The 27,046-nt window shown below is 39.0% G+C and overlaps 1 protein-coding gene across 1 annotated transcript in view; it reads right to left on the reverse strand.

Moving 5' to 3' along the window:
• The window catches only part of LOC113158956 (peroxidasin), a 43,280-nt gene extending 18,202 nt beyond the window's left edge, over positions 1–25,078 (reverse strand). The window contains exons 1-9 of the mRNA XM_026355361.1: positions 24,826–25,078; positions 14,222–14,293; positions 10,801–10,872; positions 8,495–8,566; positions 6,812–6,883; positions 4,718–4,789; positions 3,768–3,937; positions 682–799; positions 246–415 (exon numbers count right to left, since the gene is read on the reverse strand). Of these exons, the coding sequence (XP_026211146.1) occupies positions 246–415; positions 682–799; positions 3,768–3,937; positions 4,718–4,789; positions 6,812–6,883; positions 8,495–8,566; positions 10,801–10,872; positions 14,222–14,293; positions 24,826–25,010 (1,003 nt within the window). The 5' untranslated portion in view covers positions 25,011–25,078. The remainder of the gene's footprint in view (positions 1–245; positions 416–681; positions 800–3,767; positions 3,938–4,717; positions 4,790–6,811; positions 6,884–8,494; positions 8,567–10,800; positions 10,873–14,221; positions 14,294–24,825) is intronic.
• Positions 25,079–27,046: the final 1,968 nt, after the last annotated feature.

A 27,046-nucleotide genomic window follows, 5' to 3' on the forward strand; every position in this document is an offset into this window, starting at 1 on the left:
GCTCTCATAAAGTGTTCCTTAACAAGAGGTCATAACAAAATCATCCATCAACCCAACAATGACCCTTGGATCATTAGGAGACAGCTGTGCTAATCTCCTGTGGTAGCGGCTATTGGGCACTACATCTTACAGTATGTACACAACACAGTAATCTTTGGTGTATATGAATGTCAGGCAGATGGTGGAAAGAGCAAGAATGACAGAGGACAGAAAGTCAGCAGGCGCTGCTTATAGCAGCCACTTACAAGGGGTTCCGAAATATCGCAGTGTGACCTGTGAAGTCTTGACCTCCCCAGCCACATTTTTTGCCATACATTGGTAGACTCCCTGGTCTGTCTCCTTGGTGTCCTGGATCATCAGTGTACCATCCTCCAGCAGGTTGAGACGACTGTCATCACGCATGTTTAGAGCATTGCTGCCAGGATGGCACAGAGATACACACCCCAACTGATTAAACATAAATCAATAATGTATAGAATCTATTCACATACCATAAATGCAAAAAAATAAAACCATCAGGTCAGGTGTTGTGACAGATTTGTGTCTATTTTATAATTTACAATTTATTTAAATTGTCCACAATTTATGGGACTATAACACACATATACATATATTTAAATTAATGTAGACATAACTTAAAAACCACCAAGAATAGGTCTTTTATTTTACACGTTGTCTTACTTGTTCCTGAGCCAGATAATTTGCGGTTTAGGGTTGCCTTCAGCCCTACAGGTGAAGTAGACAGTGTTCCCTGAAGTAACATCAACATCCTGGGGCTCTGAGGTGATCCTGGGTACCTCTGGAAGAAGATGTCAGATAGGACTATTAGGAGATGAATATTCACAAGTTAAAATCCCATTCTCTGTTGTGTGCATGTGCATTTATGTGTGACTGCATGCTGCACCAGTCTGTCTGTCTGTTTAATCAACACTCAACTGAATCTACCTAAGCTTTACTAAGATGCTGGCTGGAAGATTGGGCTGAGCTAACCATAAGAGACAGACAACACAAATAGTAAGTGATCTTCTTTAGCCACCTCATCCTGAGTTCCTAAGATCACTGACAAGATCAGCTCCTTAATCTAAGTTTTAGAGGAGTCTAACCTGGCCCAGCTACACTTTTTACTCATTTACTCATTGCGGGAACCACAAATGGTAATAAAATGAAGCCTTGTGCTAAGAAAGTTCAATGTGGTCAAATACACACATTACTGCTGCATTGTTTTAATACAGTTTTTCTACTCTTCATCACAACCAAATATAAGGCTGCTAATACTGAGATAACTTACCACAATTGTACAATGCGGTCTATCATGATTACAAACCACTGTGCTGTCTTTTGGTGTTAAGCTATTTTAGATATTTAAGTCATAAATCTGTCCCTCTCACTGGACTTCCTAGGTCATATTTATTGTGTCACTGGAACAAAAAACAATACAACCTACTGTGGTTTGTTTCAGGCAGAGTAAATGTCCGTCTGAATATGACCTAAACGTTTGCCCCAATAGAAAGACATGCTCACACCTGCCAATATGTGGCATGCACTGGCCCCTGCCCCAGAAACTCAGTGTACATATGGCAGACACATTTCAGAGGCACTGTTTCATTAGAATCCTTGCACTCTATAGTATAAGCTATGGGATAGGGATACATCTGTGGAGACCAGAAAGTAAACTAAACAAATTAGCTCAAATTCATAAAAATCAGACAGACACTCCACAGTAACACTGAGGATAGTAATTGTAGTGGGTTAGAAAACCTGTTTGTGGTAACACACACTCAGCTGCCATCAAGGCAAAAGGAAAAGGTGGGCTTGACTCATCAGATACCACTTGTGCATCTCAATGAGGGTGACTATTTTGACAGGTGTTCAACCCACTGTGCATTGTTCCAGCCTGTTACGGGGGAATAAGGGAGAATAAAAAGGGAGGGATTTGTGGAATGCTTTCTGCCTTGTTTTTAAGCAAGCATTCCTCCATTGCTATGCAGACAGATGGAGTGGAGAGGGGCTGCAATGAGCAAGAGCAGGCAAGTTTGTAATTTGATGGCCTCACATCAAGTTAGCTGCTGACATTTAAATAAGGGTGAGTTACAGTAAGCTTCCAACTAGACTGCCTCAGACTGTAGAATGCAATGTGAAATTGATTAAAAAGGGTTTAGACACACACACTGCTGTTAATCTGATACTGGAGACCAAATTCAAAGGTTTCTGACTGACATCTTACTGAGACCAGACATATAGTAGGTGGTGTATTCAGTGTCAAACAGCTGGATGACTGTAGGCCCCAGAAACCAAGAGAGGAAGCACCTGTGTATCTGTGTGTTTGCGGCTGACTAAGTCTACCTGCTATCTAGAAGCAGGAAGGCTGTGGAAGATTGTGTGTAAGAACAGGAATGTGGAAAATTAGGCATGCTGTTTATGACTTCATGTATGCATGCCAAAGTTTATGCTCTTCTTGATTTGATTTTCTTAGTTTTTTCTTGTCCTGCTTGATTGATGCTGTTAATGTAGCAAAGTTCCTTAGAGGTTATCAGTCTAATTTAATGAGGAGAAGCCTAAATCCAATATATATTGCTGGATATCTAAACTGGTATGGGTAATGTGTTAGGAACAAAAAGATACTACATCGTTTGATGGAAATGAGAATTATCAACCTACAGAGGGCTGAATTCAAAGACACCCAAAAAAAAGTAAAAAATGCAGCAACTCAAAATGGTACTCAGTCGTTGTCAGGCCAGCATACAAGCGCAAGTTCCTCCATGGATATGCCTCGCCAAACCATCACTGACCCACCATCAAACCAGTCATGCTGAACCTTGTTAAAGGCAGCATAACGTTCTCTGCCCCTTCTCCAGACCTTTCATGTTTGTGACGTGCTAAGGCTGAACCTGCTCTTTCTCTTTGTACAGAGGAGCAGATATCAGTCCTGCTGATGAGTTAATAACCTTCGTTGACCCTGTCCAGCTCTCCTAGAGTAACTCCTCCATGCTCTTGACACTGTGGTGGGAGACGCAGCAAATCTTCTGGCAATAGCATCTATTGATGTACCATACTGGAAGTGTTGCACTGCCTGTGCAACCTGTGTAGAATACAGATGTTGTCTCATGCTACCAGTAGTGACACTGACCCTAGCCAGAAAAGTCAGATAAGATGAGGAGGGGAAAAATGTCAGTGTCCTCCAACCATTCCTGCTTTTGGGGTTTGTTTCATTGTTGCTCCTCTAGTTCAACTCAAATTCAAGAACTGTTCACAACAAACATTACAAGGGTGAGTAATATAGTCAGAAATTTGTGTATACATGCAATAATGGCTCACAGATTTTAACTTTATAGTGACAGAAAACACTGCTTCAGGGTAGCTGCAGAGTGACAGCCCAGAGCGAGAGGAAAGGGGAGACTCAGCTTATACAGAGTACAAAGTAAATAAAAAAAAAATTGTTGTGGGAAAAACTTTTTTAGATTTCTATAAAGCAGCTCAAGCACAAGCTTTTGTACTAGTTTCATTTTCAGTCTGGCTTTTCAGGTGGACTGATTTTTCTTAAAAAGCAGCCTCGCCCTGATTTAGCTGTCTGCAGCCTACCTATATCCAGGAGAAATCTACCTAGAGAAAAATTCTATACTGACGAGTTCCCTTTTTAGGTACTAAATTGTAACTATATCATTGATATTGTGAATGACAATATTTTATGATGTAAAAATGTATACCAGTGTTATTATGGAAGCTATGATACACCTATACTGGTTAAGCAGTTTTTATTATTTCTGTACCACAGTTGAGCTCCTCAGCAGTGAGTGTTGCCACAGATCTTCCCTGCAGGCGGATGGGGTAGTCACAGGTAGCAGCTGCCTGTGCATTGCCTGACTCAGCATATTGCTTCAGGAGGTCAGCCAGCCACAGCAGCTCACAGTCACAGTTTAGTGTATTGGAATCCAGTCTCCTGAACACAGACAACATGCACAACAACAGAGAAATGGGCATGTAGACCATACATGAAGTAGAAAAAATATTACATGTAACTGCAAAGTTGTGCATTCAGCAGCGTTGGGCAAATTCTCTTTGGCAGGTCATGAACTAAAACTAAACTGGCATGGCCTGGTAGGCTAGCCATGGCCTGGCTAGCCCAGCTCAATCCAAACATTGGGGCTCAGCAGGACTATATTCGAACACAATCTCTCCTGCTTGGCTACATGTTCTGGTAACTGATATAGCTTCCAGTTCTACCACATCACATGCTTTTAAAAAATTTTAACTGGCACTTTATTCATTGGTGAGGCTATATGTGAGACTCTCTTATATTTGTCCATCTTCTGACCCAAATACCAAAATCCCAATTTGTAGCAGTATTGGAGATAGTTGACCTCAAAGAGACCAAATGATCATATTTCAGGACAATCTCAGAATATTCTGTGCAACATACATAGTAGAGTTTTATTTACTCAGCTATTCTCATCATAGCCCACCCTAAACAGCCCCTTCTAACCTCCACTGCAGTTGAATCAAAATACAAAACTATGGAAAGGACTGGGCAGTGACCCTTTTAAAAGAAACCAAATTGCAGCCAAAGAAGCGTGAGAGCAGTGTTGTGTGGTTAAGTGGAATTTAACTGACAAACAGAACCCAGAGGAGAGTGAGATCATGGGAATAAACTACAGAAATTGATACAGACACGCACACTAACACAGCAGTAACACTGGTGGTTTGCAGCTTTTGCACTTACAGTCGCTTCATGGCCTGAAGTTGAGAGAATGTTCCTGGGACTAGTTGGGTAATTCTATTGTTGTGCAAAAACCTAAAAAGAAGAAAGAAAAACACTGTAAGATAATTGTAAAGACAATTGTAAATATGCTATACCATATTGCTGGCTTTAATGACTACCCAAAGTCTGAGTTTAATCTATAAATTTTTTCCCAAACATGGGTTTGAGTATATAATTACAATAAATAAACAGCAGTGGATATTTTTAAGCAAACATTTTGTTAATATCATATTTCTTGTTTCCAAATGGGACCACAATTATGATAATCTTCCAAATATGCTATGGAGGCTGAACTTGATGATTCCCAAGACTTTATTCTTCAGCTAAAAGCCCAATGTTCCAGGCTACAACTACACCCAAAACTATTTATTTTAAATAAAGTGTCAAGGAAAAGTATGTATGAAGTATGAATTTCACGGTTTTCTGCAGTAATTTGTCATAAATTGTGATCTGATCTTCATTTAAGTCAAGAGTATTAACAAATACAAAATGTGCCTAAAATAATAACACAAAACCTCAACATGCAAGTGGAAAAATTATGAAAGTAATTTAATTTAATTTAATTTAATTTGTTTCAGGTGTTTCCATAAGTTAAGAGGTGGAGGTGTAAACTAGAGCTACTTTAACTGACTACTACTACTAATTTAACTTTTTGACTTTGTTCGGCACAAGAAGGAAACGCTTATGTGAGCCATGTCTCGCCAAAAGGAGCTTTCAGAGGATCTACAATCAGGAATTGTTGATTTACATGAAGCTGGAAAGGGTTACAAAATGATGTCAAAGACAATAGAAATTCACCAGTCTACAGTTATTCAAACAATCTACAAATGGAGACACTTTCGGACTGTGTCTACTCTACCAAGAAGTGGACAGCCAGTCAAAATTACCCCAAGAGCACAACAAACATTCATTAATGAGGTAAAGAAGCAACTCAGAGAGACAGAAAGATTTGAAGGCATCATTAGAACTGGCTAACATCTGTGTTCATGAGTTTACAGTACATAAAACATTGAACAAGCAGGGTGTCTATGACAGGACACCACGAAGCTGCTTACTGAAAAGATCACATTGACGCTTCACAGCAGCAGCAGAATGTTTTTTAGACATACTTTTCTCACCACTATAACTTTAAATTAAGAAAGATTTTGATGCAGTTATTCACTTTCTATCTCAACTTGTACAATCCTAGAAAACTAGAATTATGTTCTCTGGATACTGCTTTCACTGTGACCATGGAAATATTCCTCAACAAACCACTCAGTGTACAACTGAGAATTCCTTCCCGCTTCCTCTGAAGGTTCTTAACTTCTTTTTACTTGCAGCCGTCCCTTCATGTCCTCATCCTCTCAACAGAGTATAAAATATGGATATTCTTGGCAGCGACTGGCCCATAAACATGGACAATGAAACATAAACTTAACAGGAATATTCTCAACCCTTAAGACAGCTGGTGTAGAGTTTTAAAAGCAGAGGTTACATCACATCTGCATGTCAACATGAAAACTAATATCCAGAGGCAGTACTAGTGACTAACAGCTTATATATGAAATACCTGTTTGCAAGAGAACAACAGCTTTAAATCATTAAATGTAAAAACAAAGCAGATTTTTTTAAAGGCAAAGAATATAGACATTCAAACCATGATATTAGTATCTAGAATTATTTTCTAGGTTTGACATTACAGGAACAATTTTACATATCTGATTATTGTTGTGGTCAGAGACAATCACATTAATATCACTACTAAACATTAAAATAACCTCACAAGGTAAATACACAAGGAGCAAATTGAGCCAACTGCAGAGGACTACAACTGGGGATCTTGAGCTTGATCCCACTTATTAGGAGGCGGGTGGTTGTACTTATTTATAGCTGACATTTAGATACATTCTGCAGGCCACCAAGCTAAATAAAGTTAGGATTTGCTTAAATAAATTATGTTGATGATTGGTTTTTGGTTTCTATCAAGTGTCCTCTGTATCAAGCTGCAATGGTAGATCTATTAGCCCACTACTTTAATAATTTTGAGATAAAGGTCAGACAGGATGAACTTACAGTCGTTCCAGCTTTGGTAGGTGGGTAAAGGCCTCAGGTTCCAAAGTCTCAATGTTGTTGAAGTGAAGGTACCTGAAGAAGAACAAATTATAGACAAAGCACAGAAAACTGGATTAGGGCTTCCTGATGACTAAACATCATTTAGTCCATTACATATCAAAGTATGAGGTGAATCAATGAAACCACTGTTTTCTTATAATCATTCAATATAATTCACTTGTCCATGCCTAGCACCTCAGAATAGAGAGGCATATTCAGGTTATTTGTATAATAGCGCTAAGGGTAGTGCAGTAAAGGTCAGAAAGTATCTAGCAGGCTGGGTTTCAAATGAAATTGCCCAAATGCAAAAAGTACAAAATACTCTCAAAGAAAGCAATATATATTTCCCCAAGGCCTTTGAGCTAAGAAAAAATCAATTAAACCATATGCTAACAAATAAAAGTGAAAACTAATGGTAACTATAAGGGTTTGGTGAAGTATCTTTGATAGGCAGGGGAGCAACAGTCAAAGCAGCTGAAGCAGCAAAACACACAGACAAAGAAAGACTAGAATGTCAATTAAATGCAAGATCCCTATACATGTCTTCCACCCAAGGAAATTTGTATTCCAATTGTTGATTATTTGTTGTGTTGTACTGGATGTTGGCTATTGTCTAAAGTGAGGGTACAGCAGAGAAAAACACAAGTGAAAGCAGAAAGGCAGCAGAGAACTAATTGTTAATCCTCCATCTGGGCTTTGTAAAACTGTAAAGAGAACTAGAGTGTCCTCCAATGTATTCATGTTTTGGACAATCAATCATTCAAAGTGATTTAGTGTGATCCTCCTATGATCAGTGACTCCTCCTGTAGGTTACTTTGGAAAGAAGTGCCAAATGACTAAAAGTAAAGGTAAATGGAGACATATTGGTTGTGATGATGATATACTGGCTTATTAACTACAGTAATGAATTCTATTCTGATATTACAGTATATATTCAAGACCTCAAATAACAACTGATAACAACTAATACATTAGTGAACAACATGGCTTACAGGAAGCATATTAATTCTTTCACACAGACTAATCATTTATAATACAATGAAGGTTATTTGCAAATGAATACTTCACAGGTTTGAACACAACCAGAGCACAATTAAAGTTTCCGCATTGGCAGGATGAATCCAAGTCAAGCTCTGCTGACAAGCAGAGCAACAACACTCCTAGGATTGCAAGCAGCACAGAGCTAGACATCATGCTTTAAGCTTCACATGGCATTGTGCATACTGTTGTCCTGAACATGAGACGTGGTTCATGCAAAATAGTCAAATTGGGTCAGCGAGACATACAAGGATGGGTGCACACATGGCATGCATGGTGGTGGTAGAAGAGGGGATAGAGGGGCCTATATGAGCAGGTAGTGCAGGGAGGCAGCTGCACTGAAATGAAAACTGAAAAAAGCTTTCATGACACTTGTATAAGGTCTACACAACAGTCATCTGTCACAACAGTCATCTGTCACATGCTTTGCACAATTAAATCAGGATTTTGCTTAGAACCATGTAGACCACACTAGGCTTCATGAATTATTTACAGCAATCCTTTAATTAAGGAGGGAAATGCTGATTAGAGACAGAGACAGGTGTTGGAAGGAGGAGCAGTAGGGCAAGCAAAAGAAAAAGGTGGAGAAGGAAGTTGGTCACTTACAGTTGCTCAAGAGAGACAAGCCCCTTAAATGCCTGTCTGTCAATTGATTGGATTTCATTCTTGTACAAATAGCTGAAAGGAGAGATAATCAGTAACATTAGTAACACCTACACACACGATCATCTGAATTCTCTCTGGTTTTTATGAGAGAAAGTAGAAAGACAAAAGCATGATTGTTCAGTTGCTACTTTAAAATAAAATGCATGTTGTGTTACTACTTGTTGTCAGTAGAAATGTTGAATGTTACATTTAGTAAAGTACATGCTACACTGCCCTGCTTCATATGGACACCTCTAGTTATGGTAGGGAAGTGTTATGGGGGTGAGTGAGTATTTGAAATCGTTTTCCACAAAATCTTATTGCACAATTAGAATAAAAAGTGAAAGTGAGAAGGTATGTACAGTATGTTTTCTCTCCAACAATAAATGTGCTTGAAAATTAGGCATGCACAGTTGTCCAAATGACTTCAGTAGGCAGAACAGTGTGTAAAGGAATACTTTAGGTCATTAAATTTTTACAATAAAACTAATAAGTAAAAATGTTACATAGTCACCCAGTTATTCCATAACCATCCATATATTGTACAAAATCTGTATTATTCCTTTTAATTTTATCAGAAAATTATAATATTCTATGTACCTTTAAATACTGTGAATTACTGAATCTGAATGTATCATCAGATTAAATGGTTTTCCAGTCAAATTATAATATCAAAGTTAAGAAGCTTGCACACTACAGAAAAACACCCAAGGTGGATAAAAAATAAATAAGACATGGCAAATTACTTTTGTGTCAAATGTTTTGAGTGGTTTTCACAGTTCAACTTAAAACATGCTTAAGTAAGATGGAAGATGCACTCTGTATAGTACATACTAGTATATAGTAGTATGTATCAACTTGATATTTTACCAAAGCAAAAGGCAAACACCCTTGATGTGTGGATGATTTCTCTCCGTTATTCGTGTTACAGAAAGGTGACACTATTAAAGCAAAGTCTTAAAGCTGCATCCCCTTTTAATTTTCTCTAGTTCACCTTACACCATTACACTCCTGAGATGTGGTGAAAGATCTCTCTGCACCCAAAGTAAAACAATCTTTGGAAAAATAATTGTTGAAACAACAAATTCAAAAATTCCTTTATTCAAAACAATTTATGTAAATTTTTTTGTTTATAACCCAGATGTAAATGTTGTTGATCACTTAATTGCATTACCTATGTCAACATTCACAAAACAAGAGCTATGCATATATAAAATACCTTTGCTTGTTTATGGTTTTCATGGAAGAAACAAGGTATTTTGTAAAGACAGCCACCCAGCTACAATGTTTGGAGGACATCAAAGATGACAAGGAATGGGCTCCAAAGGAAGTGAAGAGGTGAAACAGGAGATACAATCTAGCCTCCAGCTAGAGCACTAAATGAGCAGGAAAGGAGTAGTGTGGGGGACACCTTACCCACAAAGGTAATCACAAAGGTTACAGCGATGGTGAAGTCTCTAGATCAACTCCTTTAGAAGTAGAGGAACTCTATAATTATACGTACCAAGTAGGTACAGGTACAACTTTAAGGGCATGCAATACCTTTGTGTATCATTAAGAAAGAAAAAGGAGACGTGTAGAAGTTCTCTCTTCTCACCCCTCTTGCCTCTCTCTTGTTTAGTGATACAGTATATACCATCTTGTATCAAATGAACAGTGTCTAAACAAGTTATCAGCTTGCTAGTGTTGTAACGATATGTCAGGCTAGTTCTTTCTCAGACACTCAGTAGTTCTTGCCAATCCAATCTGTCTTCTATCCGCCATCGGAAAAACTGATGTAGACAACTAGCTTTGCCTAATCAGTGACAACACAGAACATGATATCAGCTTCTAATCTAATCACACAAAGAAAATTAAATATCGTTATCTTCTGTTTTGTCTCAGATTGCTGTACATTGGTTCTTTGTGGTTCAACTAATGGACCCATACGATTTCTAACTGAGCACAGACAGTGCTGTAACCACAACCGAGGCCAATGGGATGATAATGTAAGTGACTAACAACGTGAGCAAGCTATCCCATAGTCCCAGAGGGACCCTGAGGCTACACACACCTCAGAACCTTGTCTGTTCTCAAATCTGCCTTCTGGTCAAGACTTCCAGACACATAAGTACAGAGCATTGATCAAAAGGATGTGTTTTCCATATGCGGTACTCACATGCTCACTCACCTTGCAGTCGAGCAATATCAATGATACTGATGCATTGTCTCAAAATCTATTACTTGACCTAAAAAAGCTAAACAACATTGACATAAGGGTAACTCACAGATATTTGAGGTTTTCCAGATCTTCAAATGCCCCTCTGGGAATCCTTCGTATATGATTGTTGTTGAGAAGACTGCAATAAAAAGAAAACAGGGATTAATTTAGGGTTACCACAGGTGCGGAAAGAAGACAAAAAGCTGTATAATTTAAATAGTAGCTGCCTGTGTTGTTTCATTTGTCCCCTGAGTTCTATCTCAATTAATTATTTGGATCAACTCTGCTTTAAAGTGAGAATTTTAAAATGTGATCTGGTCACAGTGCTCACACTATTTCACTTTGTGCTGCAGTTTGAAATGTCATAGTTCTTTCCGTTTGTGTGAAGTCGCATGAGAGTTGTCACTGTAGTTCTAAGATGAAAAGATTTAGAGAAATTACAAAAGCCTGGGCTACCATTAGCTACACATTTACTATCAATGGAGAGCCAGCTTTGCAGCAGCGTACCTGGGGCGATGTGGCCGAAACATGTCACAATATTTCTTTTTTTTTCTTTTTTTATTTTGCAAGTTATAAACTTGATAATTAAACTAATTTCCCCTTTTAAAAATAGCATTACAAGGTAGCAAAACCTAAAAGAAAAAAATCATAACAGACAAGTTGTGATGACAGAAGTGGAACTAGTCCGACATCAGCTGTTGTAGCAAAGAAAATGCACATTTCAAATTTAGTGTTGTCATGGTATATGGGCTACAATAGTGTTGGAAAAATGTTTGCAGCTGGGTATCTATTCAGGATTTTTATTGGAATCATAAACTTCACTGCATCTGTTACTTATTTCCAGCTTCTCCCTATCCTGTCATTGGAGTGCCTTTCTCAAATGTTGTTTGGCCTTCTAGCTGCTGGCTGTGTAGCTGTAGCTGATAGACCCATGTGGGGTCCTCGTACTTGCATACTCTTCTGGGTGATTTCACTGTGTTGCCATTTGATGTGCATTGTGGTGGTAGAAGTTTTCCGCACTGTGTCAGTTTTGGAAAGTCCAAACCAGTTTTACCAATGTTGGAATTCTTTTAAAAGACCAAATCCTCTGTGTTCTCATCAATCATGCTTCCTGCTAAATTGCCAAATAGGGAATGGAAGGTACATCATGCTGCAAAGCATGTTGTATATAGGCCATAAAACTGAAACTGACAGAATGTGTGCTTTTAGCACAACACAATGATGAATAGTCTCACCGTAGAGGAAGATTGTGGGTATTTTAGGCCTTCAGAATCTAATATCGTCATATAGCACACCCCAACGTTTAAGCCTTGTCCAACAGATTCAGCAGGTGTCCAGCTACACTACAGAGGACAGGTTGGACAGTCCTAACTTTATGCAAATATCCTCTGATGCAGTTCAGCTACAAATGGGATATAGCGAATCAGAAGCATCTGAGGCTGAAACCAAAGCAGGGAGTTAGCTTACTACAGTGCCAGGCATGAAGGAATTTGAACAAAATAGAGGATGTAGGGTGTGTTTAGTCACGGTGATCCTGGTCACCAGTTAGATTACAATTTTGCTACTGTGATCTCTGATATGCTAATTCTTACCTAGGTAGGTGGAAAGGTTAAGCAAGACTACAGTTTATTTTGTTTTGGTTTGGTTTGTCTAGCGGTTTTCAGATTATGTATGTGTTTTTGAACATTAAATAAAGTAAACTAAAAGGAAAGAAAAAACTTTTCTGTGCGTGGGATTGGCACATCTCTTAGAAAGCAACTCTCCAGTAGGGGCAGTGTGTGTGAATTACATTTTTGAACACCCCTCCACAAGCACGGTTTCTCCACAGGCCAGCTACTCTGGACTACAATACTGTTTTGTGATTGTTCTGCCTGTGGAACTATAACCCGACAGCACAAAGTGTTGTTTAGGATATAAAGCCCTCAAAGGTCCACAAGTTGGGTTTTTCTCCTGTCTTAAGAGGCCTTACTTTGAAACTTAATCTACAGATATAGTGCTCAAAAGCGGCAATCTCTGACATGTGAACGGGCCACCTACACCGAATCTGCTTGTCATCTGTTACGCAGCACGGCGTGTGTTTCAGTATAAAGTCTGTAGGTGGGGCTCACCTTCCACTCACAGCACCCTGTGCATACACAAGTTGTGGCCCATGTTACGATGCAGGGCCGTTGAGAAACAGAACAAGAATTTAAGGTCCTGTAAACTCTGGTTTACTGTGTATGGATATACTGTAAGATGCACTATTTTTATTTACATTATTTTTATAACAGATGCTATAAAGTAGAACCATTTAAAAAAGAGGCGTCATGAGCAACTGTTAACATTTAGTAGATTTTAATCTCAGTTCAAATCAAGTCATTCAACCCCGTCTTCTAGAAAAAACACACAAAGACATTTTATCTCACAGCTGCTGTATTTACATTCACTTTAACAGGGGACATGGTGGACGTGTCCGTCTATGAGTACAGGGTTGAATGACTACTATAGACAGGTCCTGTCTATAGTTATTCATTTTTGTGTTAAGTCATAATAACAATAAAACACTGCTGTTTTGATACAGTATGTGTAACTACAGTGAGACAGGATCAGTAAGTTATTAGAGCCTGAATTATAATAACTTAAACTTCAATAATTTCATTGTTGTTCTGGGTGGGACATTCTCACCTTGCCTGCATCAACCCTGCTAAATTGACCGTAAGTCTGTCTACAGTTAATCACATTCTGCAGCTCAGCCAAATAACAATGGTGAACAATCATGGTGACTCTTTTTAAAAATAATTAATTTGTCATTTTAGGGGAAAAATTATGATATTAAAATAGGAAATAAATAAATAAATATAAGGTGCCACCAAGACCATGTCCTGCATGCATTATGTGTATTTGAAAACTTAGTACACAGCCACCTCAACAGGCATGGATGAGAAAGAATCTCAACAATGTTTGCAAAAATCTGAAAAATGCGTCACTATAAAGATACTGATAATGGTCACACATGCTAAAGCATGCACATATTTCTTAAAAAAACTTCAAGAGGGCTGTTAAACTAATTTATTTTCCATGACAAATACAAAAGCTTAGGACAGCTTAGCAATGCACCACCTAGCAGGTTAAGTATATTATAAATAGCCCTAGCAGAAAAATGGATGTCTAACAGATTATAAACTGAGCTACGTGTTTGGAACAACAGCAGAAGAGAGCAAGAATATGTGTTTCATACAAACAAGACTTCCTAAGGAAGTGACAATCATGAAGTGTTTTTTAAAGGAAGCAGATCTGATTCAATGTTAATTATAGCCTCCTTGAAACTGGAATTTCTTACTAACAGGATGTTATTATGCTCTAGCCATGTTTTACACTACATTTATATTATTTAGGAAACAATCTCATACCAAAGACATGGATTTACTACATCTCTAAAACAAGGTTTAAGTGTAAGTAACTTAATCTTAGGTCTCAATTGTGCATGCAGAGCAGGGACAAAGACTTACAGTGTGTTGAGGTTCTTTAATTGTCTGAAGGAACCCGGTTGTAAATCCTTGATTTTGTTGAACCTCAGGTCTCTGCAGAGGGGAAGAAAATCATAGTCATATCAGTACTTTTCTGCAAGAAAATCTGCACATGAAAGCAATATTTATCCTTGGAAGATTTATACTGTGAAGCAGGCAATATGCTATGTATTGTAAACAGAGCAATCATGTAAAATGACTCATTTCACAAGAATGCTTTTGTTGAGCTTTCATCACAAGGTTAGATTTTTTTAACATTTGCCCTAAATAGATAACATTCACAAGGCTAGTCACAGCAGTCAGCAGGTTAGATTATTACCCCATTTAATTGTCTAATTAAAAGAGCCTGAGTAGCTTGAGATGACACTAATCACTCTGGGTCTAAAAACAAATGACTTGCCATAAGCTAAAGCCCCTATAACTGCTATTAACACGGCAACGGCCAAATCTTTCTTAACTCCCAGTGAGTTCACCAACTACGAAAGACAATGTGGAATCTAAACACCTCATCTGGTCAGTGATGTCATGTTGGTGGAGTCATATGATATTTAATTATGTCATTTGCTGAATTTATTTTTATACAATAAAGTCTGGAACCAGCTATTTGTATGAGGTAAATTTATAGTCCAAGAGTGAGAGCATTTAGAAAAACTGTTGAAATCAGTCCCTCACTATTCATAAAACTATTCACACATTGTACCAATTTATGTCTTTTACTGCTGCTTTCACCCACTGAAAACACTTCTAACCATGAAGGGCATTTGGGGTGAACCACAAAACAGATGTATCACTGCATTTAGGAATGAGAAAACTTTTCAACCTGTCTCCTCCTGAAAGCTCCCAGTAACTCCAGCAACATCCAAAGTAAAAGCCTGGACTGTGTACTTGTGTTCCTGTTAGCCAATCTCCTTACAAAGTAAGTACTCTGAGACCGACTTGAACATTTTTTAACTATTATACAAAATTGTCAAGAGACCAGGGTGATGTAAACCACAAGATATTTTTTTTCAGTTTGAAGGAAAACAGCTTTTGATTTTGGATAAGGTCTGACACAACCTTACACACTATGAAAACCCAAGCATACATTCAGATGCTGTATCTCTCCAGAACATTGTTCCATTGTTCATTTTCAACAATATACACAAGAGGCAAAGTATCATAAACACTACACAACACATTTCACAGTTTTTAATTTATATATTTCCAAGAAAATATGAAATATCCAAAAAAACAAACAAAAAAACCCCTATTTTGTAGCCAGTGAAATGTTTATAAGACATTCACTGTGTTAAAAGCATTACATTTGAATCAAATCATGTGCTTACTTTATTTAATATATGCTGTGAGCTAGTGCAGAAATCGGTAACTGACATGTCAGTTTTTCCTCTATAGTAGTTCAATGATAATACTACACTGCTCAAACAATATCAACCTGTCTAGTTAGGAAGCAACACCAATTGTGAATCAATTTCACCTGCTGTTGTGCAAATGGAACAGACAACAAGTGAAAATTAGAGGCAATTAGCAAGACAACTCATATAAAGAAATGGTTCTGCAGGTGGTGGCCATGAACCATTTCCCTGTCCTCATCCTTTCTGGCTGATTTTTGGTCACTTTTGCACTTTGCCAGTGCCTTCATCACTATAGGTAGCTGGTTGGGGTGTCTGCAACCCACAGAAGTTGCTCTGGTAGTGTGCACTGTGGCAAGAAAGTTTGTTGTGTCTCCTAACACAGTGTCAGGAGCATGGAGGAGGTACCAGGAGACAGGCCTGTACACCAGGAGATGTAGAAGGCACTGTACGAGGACAACAACCCAGCAGCAGGGCCGCTATCTGCGAAGGAAGAACAGGAGGAGCACTGCCAGAGCCCTACAAAATGACCTTCAGCTTCTTCATGCAAATAATGTGCATGTTTCTGCTGAAATTCCATGAATCTGACAGATTCATTCATCTGTTAGAAATAGATTCCATGAAAGTGGTATGAGGGCCTGACATCCACAAGTGGGTCCTGTGCTCACAGCCCAACACCGTCCAGAAAACACCAAGATTGGCAGATTCACCTCTTCATGGATGAGAGCAGGCGCACACTGAGCATGTGACAGACGTGACAGAGTCTGGAGACGCTGTGGAGAATGTTCTGCTGCCTGCAACATCTCCCAGCATGACCGGTTTGGCAGTGGGTCAGTGCTGGTCTGGGGAGACATTCCCTTGGAGGGCCGCACAGACCTCTGTGCTACCAGAGGTGCCCTGACTGCCATCAGGTACTCGGATAAGATCCTCAGACCCTTTGCTGGTGTAGTGGGCCCTGGGTTCCTGCTGATACATGACAATGCAAGGCCTCATGTGGCTGGAGTGTGTCAGCAGTTCCTGAATGATGAAGGCATTGATGCTATGGACTGGCCATTCCCTAGATCAGAATCTAGTCGAGCACCTCTGGGACACCATGTCTCCTTCTATCCACCAACGCAACGTCACATCACAGACTGCCCAGGAGTTGACTGATGCCCTGATGCAGGTCTGGAAGGAGATCTCTCAGGAGAACATCCGTTGTCTGATCACGAGCATGCCCAGACATTATGGGGAGTGCAAACAGGCTCGTGGAGGCCACACACACTACTGAGCCTCATTTTGAATTGTCTTGAGGAGTTTTCACAGCCTGGATCAGCATTTTCCACATTTATTTTGATTAGGATTCTGAATCCAGACATCCATGGGATAATGATTTTGATTTCCATTGATCATTCTTATGTTGTTTTGTTCTTAACACATTCCACTATGTAATGAATGAAACATTTTCAACCAGAAGATTTCATTCATCGAGATCTAGGATGTGTTGTGTAAGTGTTTCCTTTATTTTTTTCAGCAGTGTATAATATTACAATGACATCCCCATACCTACACTAGAGGTCACTTTATTTATTTATCATAAATATAGGGCTGGATATTAGCATATATCTCTTGATTCAATTTGATTTTAAATTCACATAGTCCAGAATCAAACAATTTAATTCATGAGATAAACAACTTACATGAGATAGATACAAATGTTGCACTTCTACGAATCCTGGGTACTTTTCTTTATTCAAAAAGTGAGAAACACTGTTCACATTACAGACTAAACGACTGTAAACTAAACTAAAAACTATGTTCTTAGACAAATGGAAATGACTCAGACATTATATGAGTATGTTTTTAGGTCCACACATGCAAAACAGCATATTTCTGTTTTGCCCATACAACCAACATGGACTGTGAGTGACTAAGTACAGAACATTCGCTTTCATGAGGGTGAACACAGACAGGACAGAAACTGAAACTGCACACTAATGTTACTTTATCTGCAGTGTTTGTGAAAAAATTAGAATCAATATACTGCTCACTTGAGTTCTATCTTGTGACATCTTATGGTAGCTAACAAACAGCTCAGAACAGTGTGCAGAGCAAGTGTTAATAATCAATCATGTTCATAATAATAACATGTTTGATGTATTTGGAGCACCAAGAAAATGGAGTGATGAGGGTCTTCCTTGGGAGATCAGGGATCACTATTAGGTGAACAGGTCACTGTTAAGAAAGCATCCTTCTCCAGGCCATAGGCTCAAGGTGCAGCGTGCACTGTTCAGACATGCTAAAGATGTGTGATTATCCTGCTTACTTGTCTATAGTTCAGAAGTTGAAGAGGAGGAGGGGAGCAGAATAACGGGGCTAAATGAAAGTAATGGTTCTAACAGGTAGACTGGTTGTCTTTCTGCCTTGGTGGGGAAACTCATTGTCATAATGCATCCCCAAGTTCCTTACTCTATAATGAAAATACAGAGGAAATGGAAGAAAAAGATGGTCACTATGTAGCAAATACAAAAAACACACCTTTCAGCCTCAACATGTTAGCAAGAATGTTAGAAGTCAAGATGGTGACGTAAAAAAGTGAAAAGACACATTCAAAACGTTCAAAAGTTTCAAACAAGCATTGGTCAAAACTGAAACTACATTTTCAAGACTCTTCACATAGTCTGCATTTCAGCTAAACTGTTTATCTCACCACCCAAAAGCCACTCTCACTAATGAAACACATCATACATGCCTCAAAAGAAGCTCATTCCTCCACAACACTGGCAACATGTCTCATTTAGGAACCAAACACTGTCACTCTTAGTACACTGATCTACAAAATACTAACAACAGAGAGCATTACATAAAAGACATGCTATCTCCACTCACTTTATCTATGCCTGCTTCATCGTCACACCTTTTGTGACCAGCTAAACACTGAAGGTGTCACCTCTGCCACGAATACAGAAATATACACTTAATTTATCAAGGTTTTTAGAACGACACAAATATACATTTTTAAAGGTCTGCTGCCTCAGTCTTGTCTATAAAAGCCTTTGACACTTTTGAAATGCTTGTAATTATACTTCACTATAACATCTGACAATAAGATCTAAACAAGGAGGGAGCAAACTTAAATGAAAATTAACCTTTGTGTCATTCTCATAACTTTTGGCCATGGCTGTATACTATTTATATTCAATGCCCCTTAAGAGATATGCTCTGGACAGTGCTCACTATTGACTGCTGTGGGTGATTAGTGTGTAAGTTGTTTTTCTGCCTCTGTGTATGTATCTCATGTCTACGGCTGCGATTCTTTGCAGAGAGGGCTAAATAAGGTCAGGTGGAGTGTTGTCTGTGGCAGCAGGGTTCCAGTAAACATCAGCTGTTGAAGGCTGGGAAGGAGAAGCTCAGCTGAAAGACTGTCCTGAAAGTACTGGAGCTGATTACATCATCGCCTATTGATCTCAGAAGTGTTCTCAGGTGTGCTATGAGTGAGTCTGAAAAGGTGCTTTTGAGATTATGATCATGGAATTGCAGCACTGCCACCATGAACTGTGCATGTGTTAGAGTAGACTTCTACACTAATGCATATGTCCCTTATACAAGGATGAAAGCAAAAATCCATATTTGTTTCACTACAATTAAAAACCAAAGCCTAAAAATTGGTATTTGGGATGTTCAGAAAATTGTTTATTAAGTGAGTTCTAGGATTTTTTTTACAAAAATTAGCACAGATTAATACAAATTAATTGTTTTCTCTTTGAAAGCAAACATCTTTGTAATTTACTTACACAGAATGGTATATTTATAGTTAAATGTAAAAACAAGTTTGGAAATAAAAACGTGGCCCAGTGATGGACTCCTAGAGATAGATGTGTACTGCACTTTTCAAGAAACTGAATGAATGATTTGTTTGCACTGCAGCTTTTTGGCATAAACTAAATGCAACCCTTACATTTCTCAAATGATAATTAGAATGGCCTATTTAGACTAGACAATGAAGACAATCTTTGTCTGCTGTGTTTTGGGCACACTGTGTCTGAGATGAAACTATGAGTCCAGTGAGTACACTGAGGGAATTTAGGGACAGAGTAACTCCCCCACACAGGAAGCTTACAATATGTGCTGGTCAACGTGCTACTATAAATATTTAACATGCCAGCAACTCTACTCAGTGGGCTGACACATTTGTTAAACTACAAATACAGATCTTTTATAGCCCTTGTGTAATTAGTGAAGAACTTACATCAGTTAGACTCATGTAATGCAGCCTATTTCCTACTCTTTTTCCCATTAATTACAGCCCCGTGTCCCACACTATAAACTTAGCATATTAAAAGCAGAGTGTATGCTAAAATAACATCAAATTTTCACAGGGGAGCCACAAGACTATTAGAGCTGACCTTAAACTTAAAAGCAAATGACAGTACCAATACCCATTAACTACTAAATATATGTACTATACTTGAGAGTTTGTAGCTGAGCTGTCAGATTATTGCTCTAATGTCTAAATTCAGTTACTTCTCAAAATCAGTCACCTACTAAAATAATCAACCTCTGAATGCAGTAGAAGGAAAACATATCTACCGCTGCAAATGATTCTGCACATCTGCAACCATGGCATTTTCTATAAGTTAATCTTAAACTTTTCTGTCTATTTACCAAGCAAATGAAAATCATACAATGCTGTGCAAAAAGGGACTACAGCTGCTAGAAAAAAAATCAGACAGGGTTCATGTAAAGTCTTGTCTCAGCCAGGATAATAAGTGAACCTGGTTGCTGCCCACTTCAGCCAGCATCTGACTGCCATGTGTGGACCTCTCCACTCATTCTCTCCCCCCTCAGTCAGGCAAGTGACACATGCCCAGAAGGCCTTGCCAAGGACTCTCGGGTGTGAGTGAGTCATAGTTAAACAAGAACATGGTTGACTCCTTGCCTGATTGTACAAACAGTGAACCAGTCAACCAAGCATGGTTGCGATGTTTCTCGGCAAAATAGATCCTGTGTAAAAAATGACAAGAACTTGTTTCTTGTCATAAAAGTGCTGCAGAGCAACAAGAGCCTACCGACATCCCAAGATAGAAATATACATAATAGAAAATAAAATGTGATTAACTTTCTAAGTGACAGACTGCTCTGAGTGTTGGTATTTCCAGCAGCTGGACTAATGTTAGCTACAGTGAAAAGCACACTGTTCACTCTAGTCATGTGAATAAAGTTGTGTAGCTATGAGGTATTTCCATAAAACCATTTTGCTGTGGGGACACAGCTTACAAATTTCCCAACAGTAAGTACAGCATATTTTATTTGATGAATCTAATAAAACGAAGCTAACACATTGTGCATCACTGTTTGTTCTGATAAATATTGTTGATTTGGTCTGAACAGTTGTAGAATAGATGACAGTGGAAGTCATTGTGTTTGAATTTGTGTAACTTGTTATTCAGGTGCTGTAATGTTTTTAAAAATACCTAATTTACTCATTCTTGCAGCATACATAGGTTAAACAGTAGCTTTATTAAAGACGGCTGAATTTTATTAATTGTTGATAATTAGCCAATTATTGATTATTAATGTTGGTCATTCTTGATTTAAGAAAATTGCTTAGAATATGCATTCCCAGATACCTTGACCCTGACTTAGAAACAGTATCTCACAAAACTGACAGCAAGCTTCAATGTTAAGCCAACTATTACCAACAATTTGTCAAATAGTGTTCCCCCAAATTCACCAGCTGTTCTTCCCTGGATAGGCACAGGAAAAGGCTAGCAAAGTTCCTTTCAACAGCTATCTTAGGCCCAATCTGACTGTACAAATGAGCAAAGCTTGGAGGATTTCTGGCTTTACATTCCATAATGCAGCAGAGACTGAATGCCTCACAAACCCTGACTGCAGCAAATTCCACACAATGGAACTTCACTTTCTCTCTAGTGTCATTCAGTCACCACAGGCCAATGTTTTGGGGCAGTGACCATGGTGGTGGATAAATAAGATATTTAAACACAGAACAATGGGTACCTATTGCCAGTAGCAAAATGCTTCACTGATCTACTGGCACCCAAAAACACGTATTCCACTCTGGACCTGCACACAGTACAAAGGTATGGATCTACAACAGATTTGAATACAAACTGAATGACATGTTCTCGGGTTTGCAGACACATACATACAATATAGTGTGTAGTATGGCTCCTGAGTCACAATGTTGAAACATGAACGTGACATTATTTTCAATGAGCAAAGATCTAAGAATTTCAGTGCGGGACTGAGGGTATTGCTAATAATTTTAATGATTCCTGCAAATCTAGCTCTTATAATTCAAGAAAATTGCCACACATGTACAGGAAAATTAAATAATGATAAAATACTAGCTGTGTTCTCTGTCCCTCTCTCTACAAAGCTGTCTCCTGCTGTTACAGCATCACTCGCTAGTAAGCTGCAGTCGGTTTTCAGTGATTTTTACATGAAATCATGGAAAAATAAATGGGACATTTAGGTTACATCAACTGAAGTTGAACTTGGTTATTAAAATAACACAGAAACCAGAAAAGACTAGTGCAAACAGCAACGCAAGTAATGTTGTTGTTGCTCAGACAGGTAACGGTAATGTCAAAGACAGGTTTTAGGCCAATGTGTATCCCCATCCCATAAAAAAACTTATATGTCCAATCAAAATAATAAATGTTTCCATGTGTGGCCTTACATATATTTACATATATTTTCAGCCGATAGGAGGAAGATGTTGCATTAAGACAAATTATTTAGAAGTTCACTTCCATATCCTTTCGCAAGGGTTGTGTTGATGTGTGGTCATGTTTATTCGAGCTTTAGAACCACTAATACTGGGGTTTGTAGACGACTGCTCTATCAACTGAGCTACTGCCACCCCACTTGACTTTATTGTCCCCATGAGATAATTCTTACCCTACGAGATAGAGATGACAAGATTTGATACTATGAATCAAACCGAGAAGTGAGATTTGTCGTGATTTTTCACAAGCTGCTAAGGTAATGGTAGTAAAATAACTGTTTATATTTAATGTTGGTAAAATAGTGCTAGCGTAAAAGTAATAATTTCTCAAATTCTGGCAAATCGCTGAAAATATGCAGCAGTGTCATTAGACACAGAGGAAACATAATTTACAATCATGCCTCAAAAAGAAAGTCCTCTGGGAAAACAGCTGAAAAACAAATGTAGGCCAGAAAAAAAACCTGAGGAAAAAATTCCATGTTTCTTGGTCCAAGTGTCTTGTAGAAAAACTCTTGGCACAGATCCTATATGCAGTAGTACTTCTGAGCCAAGACTTTTCATTCTCTACTTCAGTGGCCCAGAGGAAACAAAAAGAGATGTTTTGAGTTTCAAGTAGTTGAATGCAATAACATTCACTGTTTGGAACTATTCATAATGGCCTGTTAGTGAGGCATCTTCTTGTTCATTATTGGAAAAGTGTTTCCTAATTATAAACACACACATATACATACATATACTAAATCTTTATAGATACAAAGTTATACCACTCATGCCTTGAAAAATGCCTTTACAGTTGCTCAACTGAACTTCAAAACTCCAACAGACATAACATAGATAAGGAACACCTCTGTAAAAATAACTCAATGCTACTGTATTAAATCTGTTCTCAGTGGAGTGTACACAACTAGAAATTAAGGATTGAGTTGATTGTGAGCAACTACTTTACCTTTCCACTGTATTATACCTGGTGGAAGGAAAAATACAGTGCGTGTACATACAGCATATAGGATATAGCTCCATGCTGTACACTCTTCTACATACACCTTCTACATTAAAAGACATGTTTCCACTCCACTCTGACAACAGTGAGGTTTAATTCAGTTTGAGAATTAAGCTTAGGAGTACCAACTGCCTACTGCACAGTGACGTGTTGTTGAAGAGGGAAAACCAGGTAGGAACTGCATTCATGTCCTAACATGACAGCTAAGCAAGGGAGGAGGGGGTGGGTGGGCAAGTGGCTGTAGCTTCAAAGCTCTTCAGCATAAAAGCTTCAGAGAAACCACAGCGTGTTCTCCTGAACTGATCAGACCTCTAGCAGATTGCGACACATCTTACAGAAGATCCAAACAGTCATTTCATTGTGATAGTGGAGGGTGGGCATTCATCTTTCCACTTGGGGTATCTGGGCAGGGCTACACTATGGGTTCCCTTCAAGGCTGTGGGCTGACCCCAGATGGCAGAGGAAAAGGCTAATTCTGAGTATGCTGCTGTGGTGAACACTTTCTGAGTTGCCCCTTTGTGCCCCTGCTTATAGGCCGATTGAAACTATTTATAGGTCCATGCATTATTAACACACAACATGACTACAGTGGCCAATTAAAGACAAAAAGTGACACATATTTGGGAGACGTGACAGATCAACATCTTGTGCTCGCTTGCTCTGTCTCTGAGTGTGTGGCCAGCTGTATCAAAAAGTTAACAGTTTCATTAGGTGACAGCAGCGAAAAGTAGCAGAGGTCCAACAACCAGCACAGATTCACAAGACCTTGTCAACTAAGGCAATGTGCAGACAGACTTTCAATTGCCTTGAAAAAAGCATTTCCTTCCTTTTTTCTCAGGGAAAAAGTCAAACATGAAGTTTAACTTTTGCCAAAAACCCACCCAAGCACCATGATAGCTTTTCTGACTGTTGAGAAAAAAGCAGCTTAAGTAAATGATTCATGTAATTTACTTATCACAATGAGTCAATCTATACAAAAGCAGGTCTATTAGTCTGGGTTTAAACAAAGTACAGATTTCCCCAGTGATAACACCCAGTAAAGCTGGGTCTGAAAAAAATCTAACTGGACTAACGGTACGTCTCTCACTTCTATGTTTCATTCGATGTCTCAGTGAATGAAATGTTAATGTCTGCTGTGGTTCCTCATACAAACACTCATGCAGGGATCTCTGCCGAAGAGCCAATTGCTTGCAGCTGCCTTCACAACTGTGTGACCCTAAAAACAGTGTTCATTAACCTGCACAGCCAACTGCTGAACTCAGTGGCAGGTGTCAAAACTTAGTGAAAACTTCCTGTGACTTTGTAATAACCTCTGAACTACAACAGGATATAACATTAGCCTTTGTTGGAATTTTCCATGTATCCAAAAGTTTCCTTTCAAAGCCTAAATGATTATGATCGCTACAACTTTATCCGACCAAACAAAGCACGCACAGACTTTTGCTAAAGTTACATGCTTTAAGCACTCCTTGTGTGATTTGAGGGCTGGGAAAATGCTACTTACAGAATGGTAGTCAGAGGAGAAACTGCTGGTACGGTTTCCAGGTTGAGATGCATGCATCTCACGGTGGTTCTGAAGCATAAACAGCGACTCGGACAGCCCAGTGTCACCTGTGGTCCTCCAGCAAGCAATAACAAAGCCACCGCGAGTAGACACGGAGGAAAGAGCTGGTCAACCCGCAGCGCCATTGCTAAGCAGTGAGCCGAGCAGAGCACAGACCGCCAGCTGCCCCTCTCCAACACCAACAGCACGTTAGCCCGAGCGGAGAGGGGGGAGAGAGACACAGAGAGAGACAGAGAGAGAGAGAGAGAGAGGGAGGGAGAGAGACACAGAGAGAGACAGAGAGACAGAGAGAGAGAGAGAGGGAGAGGCGTGGGGCAGTGTGCTGTGGGGAAGGGAGGTCCAGCACAAAGCTAACTGGAATATTCAATGAGAGACTAAGCTGACTTAATCACCAGATTTAGATTTTACTATCGCACCTCCATATTATTTGTAACATTGTAATAACTATCAGCCTCCCATTCTCAGTCAGAAGTTCGTTAACGCCATTTTCAAAAAGTCTTCCTACACATTTTGTGTGTTGAAGCCTGGCACACAAGCTAGCGCCCTAAACCATAGATGTGGAAAATACCCACTTTAAAATACTCTACTAACTTGAAAAGTAGCAGTAAGTTAACTAGTGTTGATGTTAGCTAACAGAAAAAAGAGCTGGTTAGCTTAGTCTGTCGTTGTAGAATAAGAGTCAAAGTAGCTTCTGAAATAATGAGCAAAGGAAGAGGAATAACTTAACATTACTCTGAAAAGCTTCTGCTAACTAAAATAGGTTAAGCTACTGTATATTATAGGAAGCTGTAACAAGTCATAATGAGCCAGCAAATAGGGCCAACTGGCGCACCTAGCACCTAGCTACTAGTTGTCTTATTAATGGCTGTACCTGACATGCTTTGTCCCCTTTAAGCACCAGTTGACTATTTTAAAATAGCAAGAAATGTAAAAGAAATACAAAGAAGCTCGTGTTTCCATTCAGCTTACTTTGGTTGGCGCCTGGTGGTCGCTGCCAAGCGGCGGTGTTTCTATGTTGATGCTAGGATCAGAAAGTGATGCTAACAGCAACAGGCTAATGTTTTAGCTCAGCTAAAGTATAGTTGTGAAACTTTTAGAAACTCTAAAAAATGTACAGTGACTATTTGATGTCGATGTTACAAGTCGACTGCGTTATAACTATGCGTAATACATATGTTTATCTTTATTGACATGGATGAAGAAATAAACTCACCTATTATTTTCTCAGTGAACAACATAAAGCGAGCGCTTCAGCTGTCTCATGACATCATAGTTCAAAAACATAAAGCAGCGACAGCTACATGACGTCATTAGGACGCTGCCGCGTTGCAAGTTGAGTTTGCTGACATCTGCTGGTGAATGCGAGAATAACACAGCGCCCAGTGGAAGGCAAAGCCACTTTAGGGTGCTGGGACAAATGAGATGTGATGAGAAGGAGGGTGTGCGTTTCCATATGTTAAATAAAATGCATTGTTGATCAGTTGTTCAGCTGTAAAGCTATTAATATCTACTCTACATGGGGTTCCTTGATTTTATAGCTCTGACTAATTATGTCAATCAATGGCTGGCAGTCTGAGGCCTGATGAGGCCTTCACTCATCAACCCATCATGCACAACTTATAAGCTGACTGGAGGCTTATTTTCCAAATGAAACATCTAGTCAGCGGCAGACAGCCTCCTGATTGGTCTATTATATTAAATTGGACCCCTGCTCAGGATCGTTCCACATCCACATGTTCCTGATTGCCGCATTGTGTGGGTGAGAGCTAGTTGTGTCTGCTGCTGCTGGCGCCCTGCTATGTCATTGTTAGCATTTCCACCGCTAACAATGCTATCCCATTACTATTGTTAGCAGTCCCACAGCCTGGAGGCACAGATTACGAAGGAAAGCATTGTTTTGGCATATTATTGTTCCCACAATAAACCAACATATTCTCTGGGATGTGTGTTTTGGGTTTTTTTTTTTTTGCAGGGAGCTAAAAAGGAAATTTGCCTCCATCAGTATATATAGAGGCATTTTTATTAAATGGAGGCTACCAGGATTTCCAATTAGCTCCACAGTCCTGTACGTGTGTTAAACTAGGTCTAAAACTTATTAACTGCTAACGTTTGCTGCTTTATCTTTCCGCTGCTGCTGTTCAGTACTGTGCAAAAACACTAT

Source organism: Anabas testudineus, chromosome 12 (genome assembly GCF_900324465.2).
Source record: "Anabas testudineus chromosome 12, fAnaTes1.2, whole genome shotgun sequence".
Lineage (NCBI taxonomy): Eukaryota > Metazoa > Chordata > Actinopteri > Anabantiformes > Anabantidae > Anabas > Anabas testudineus.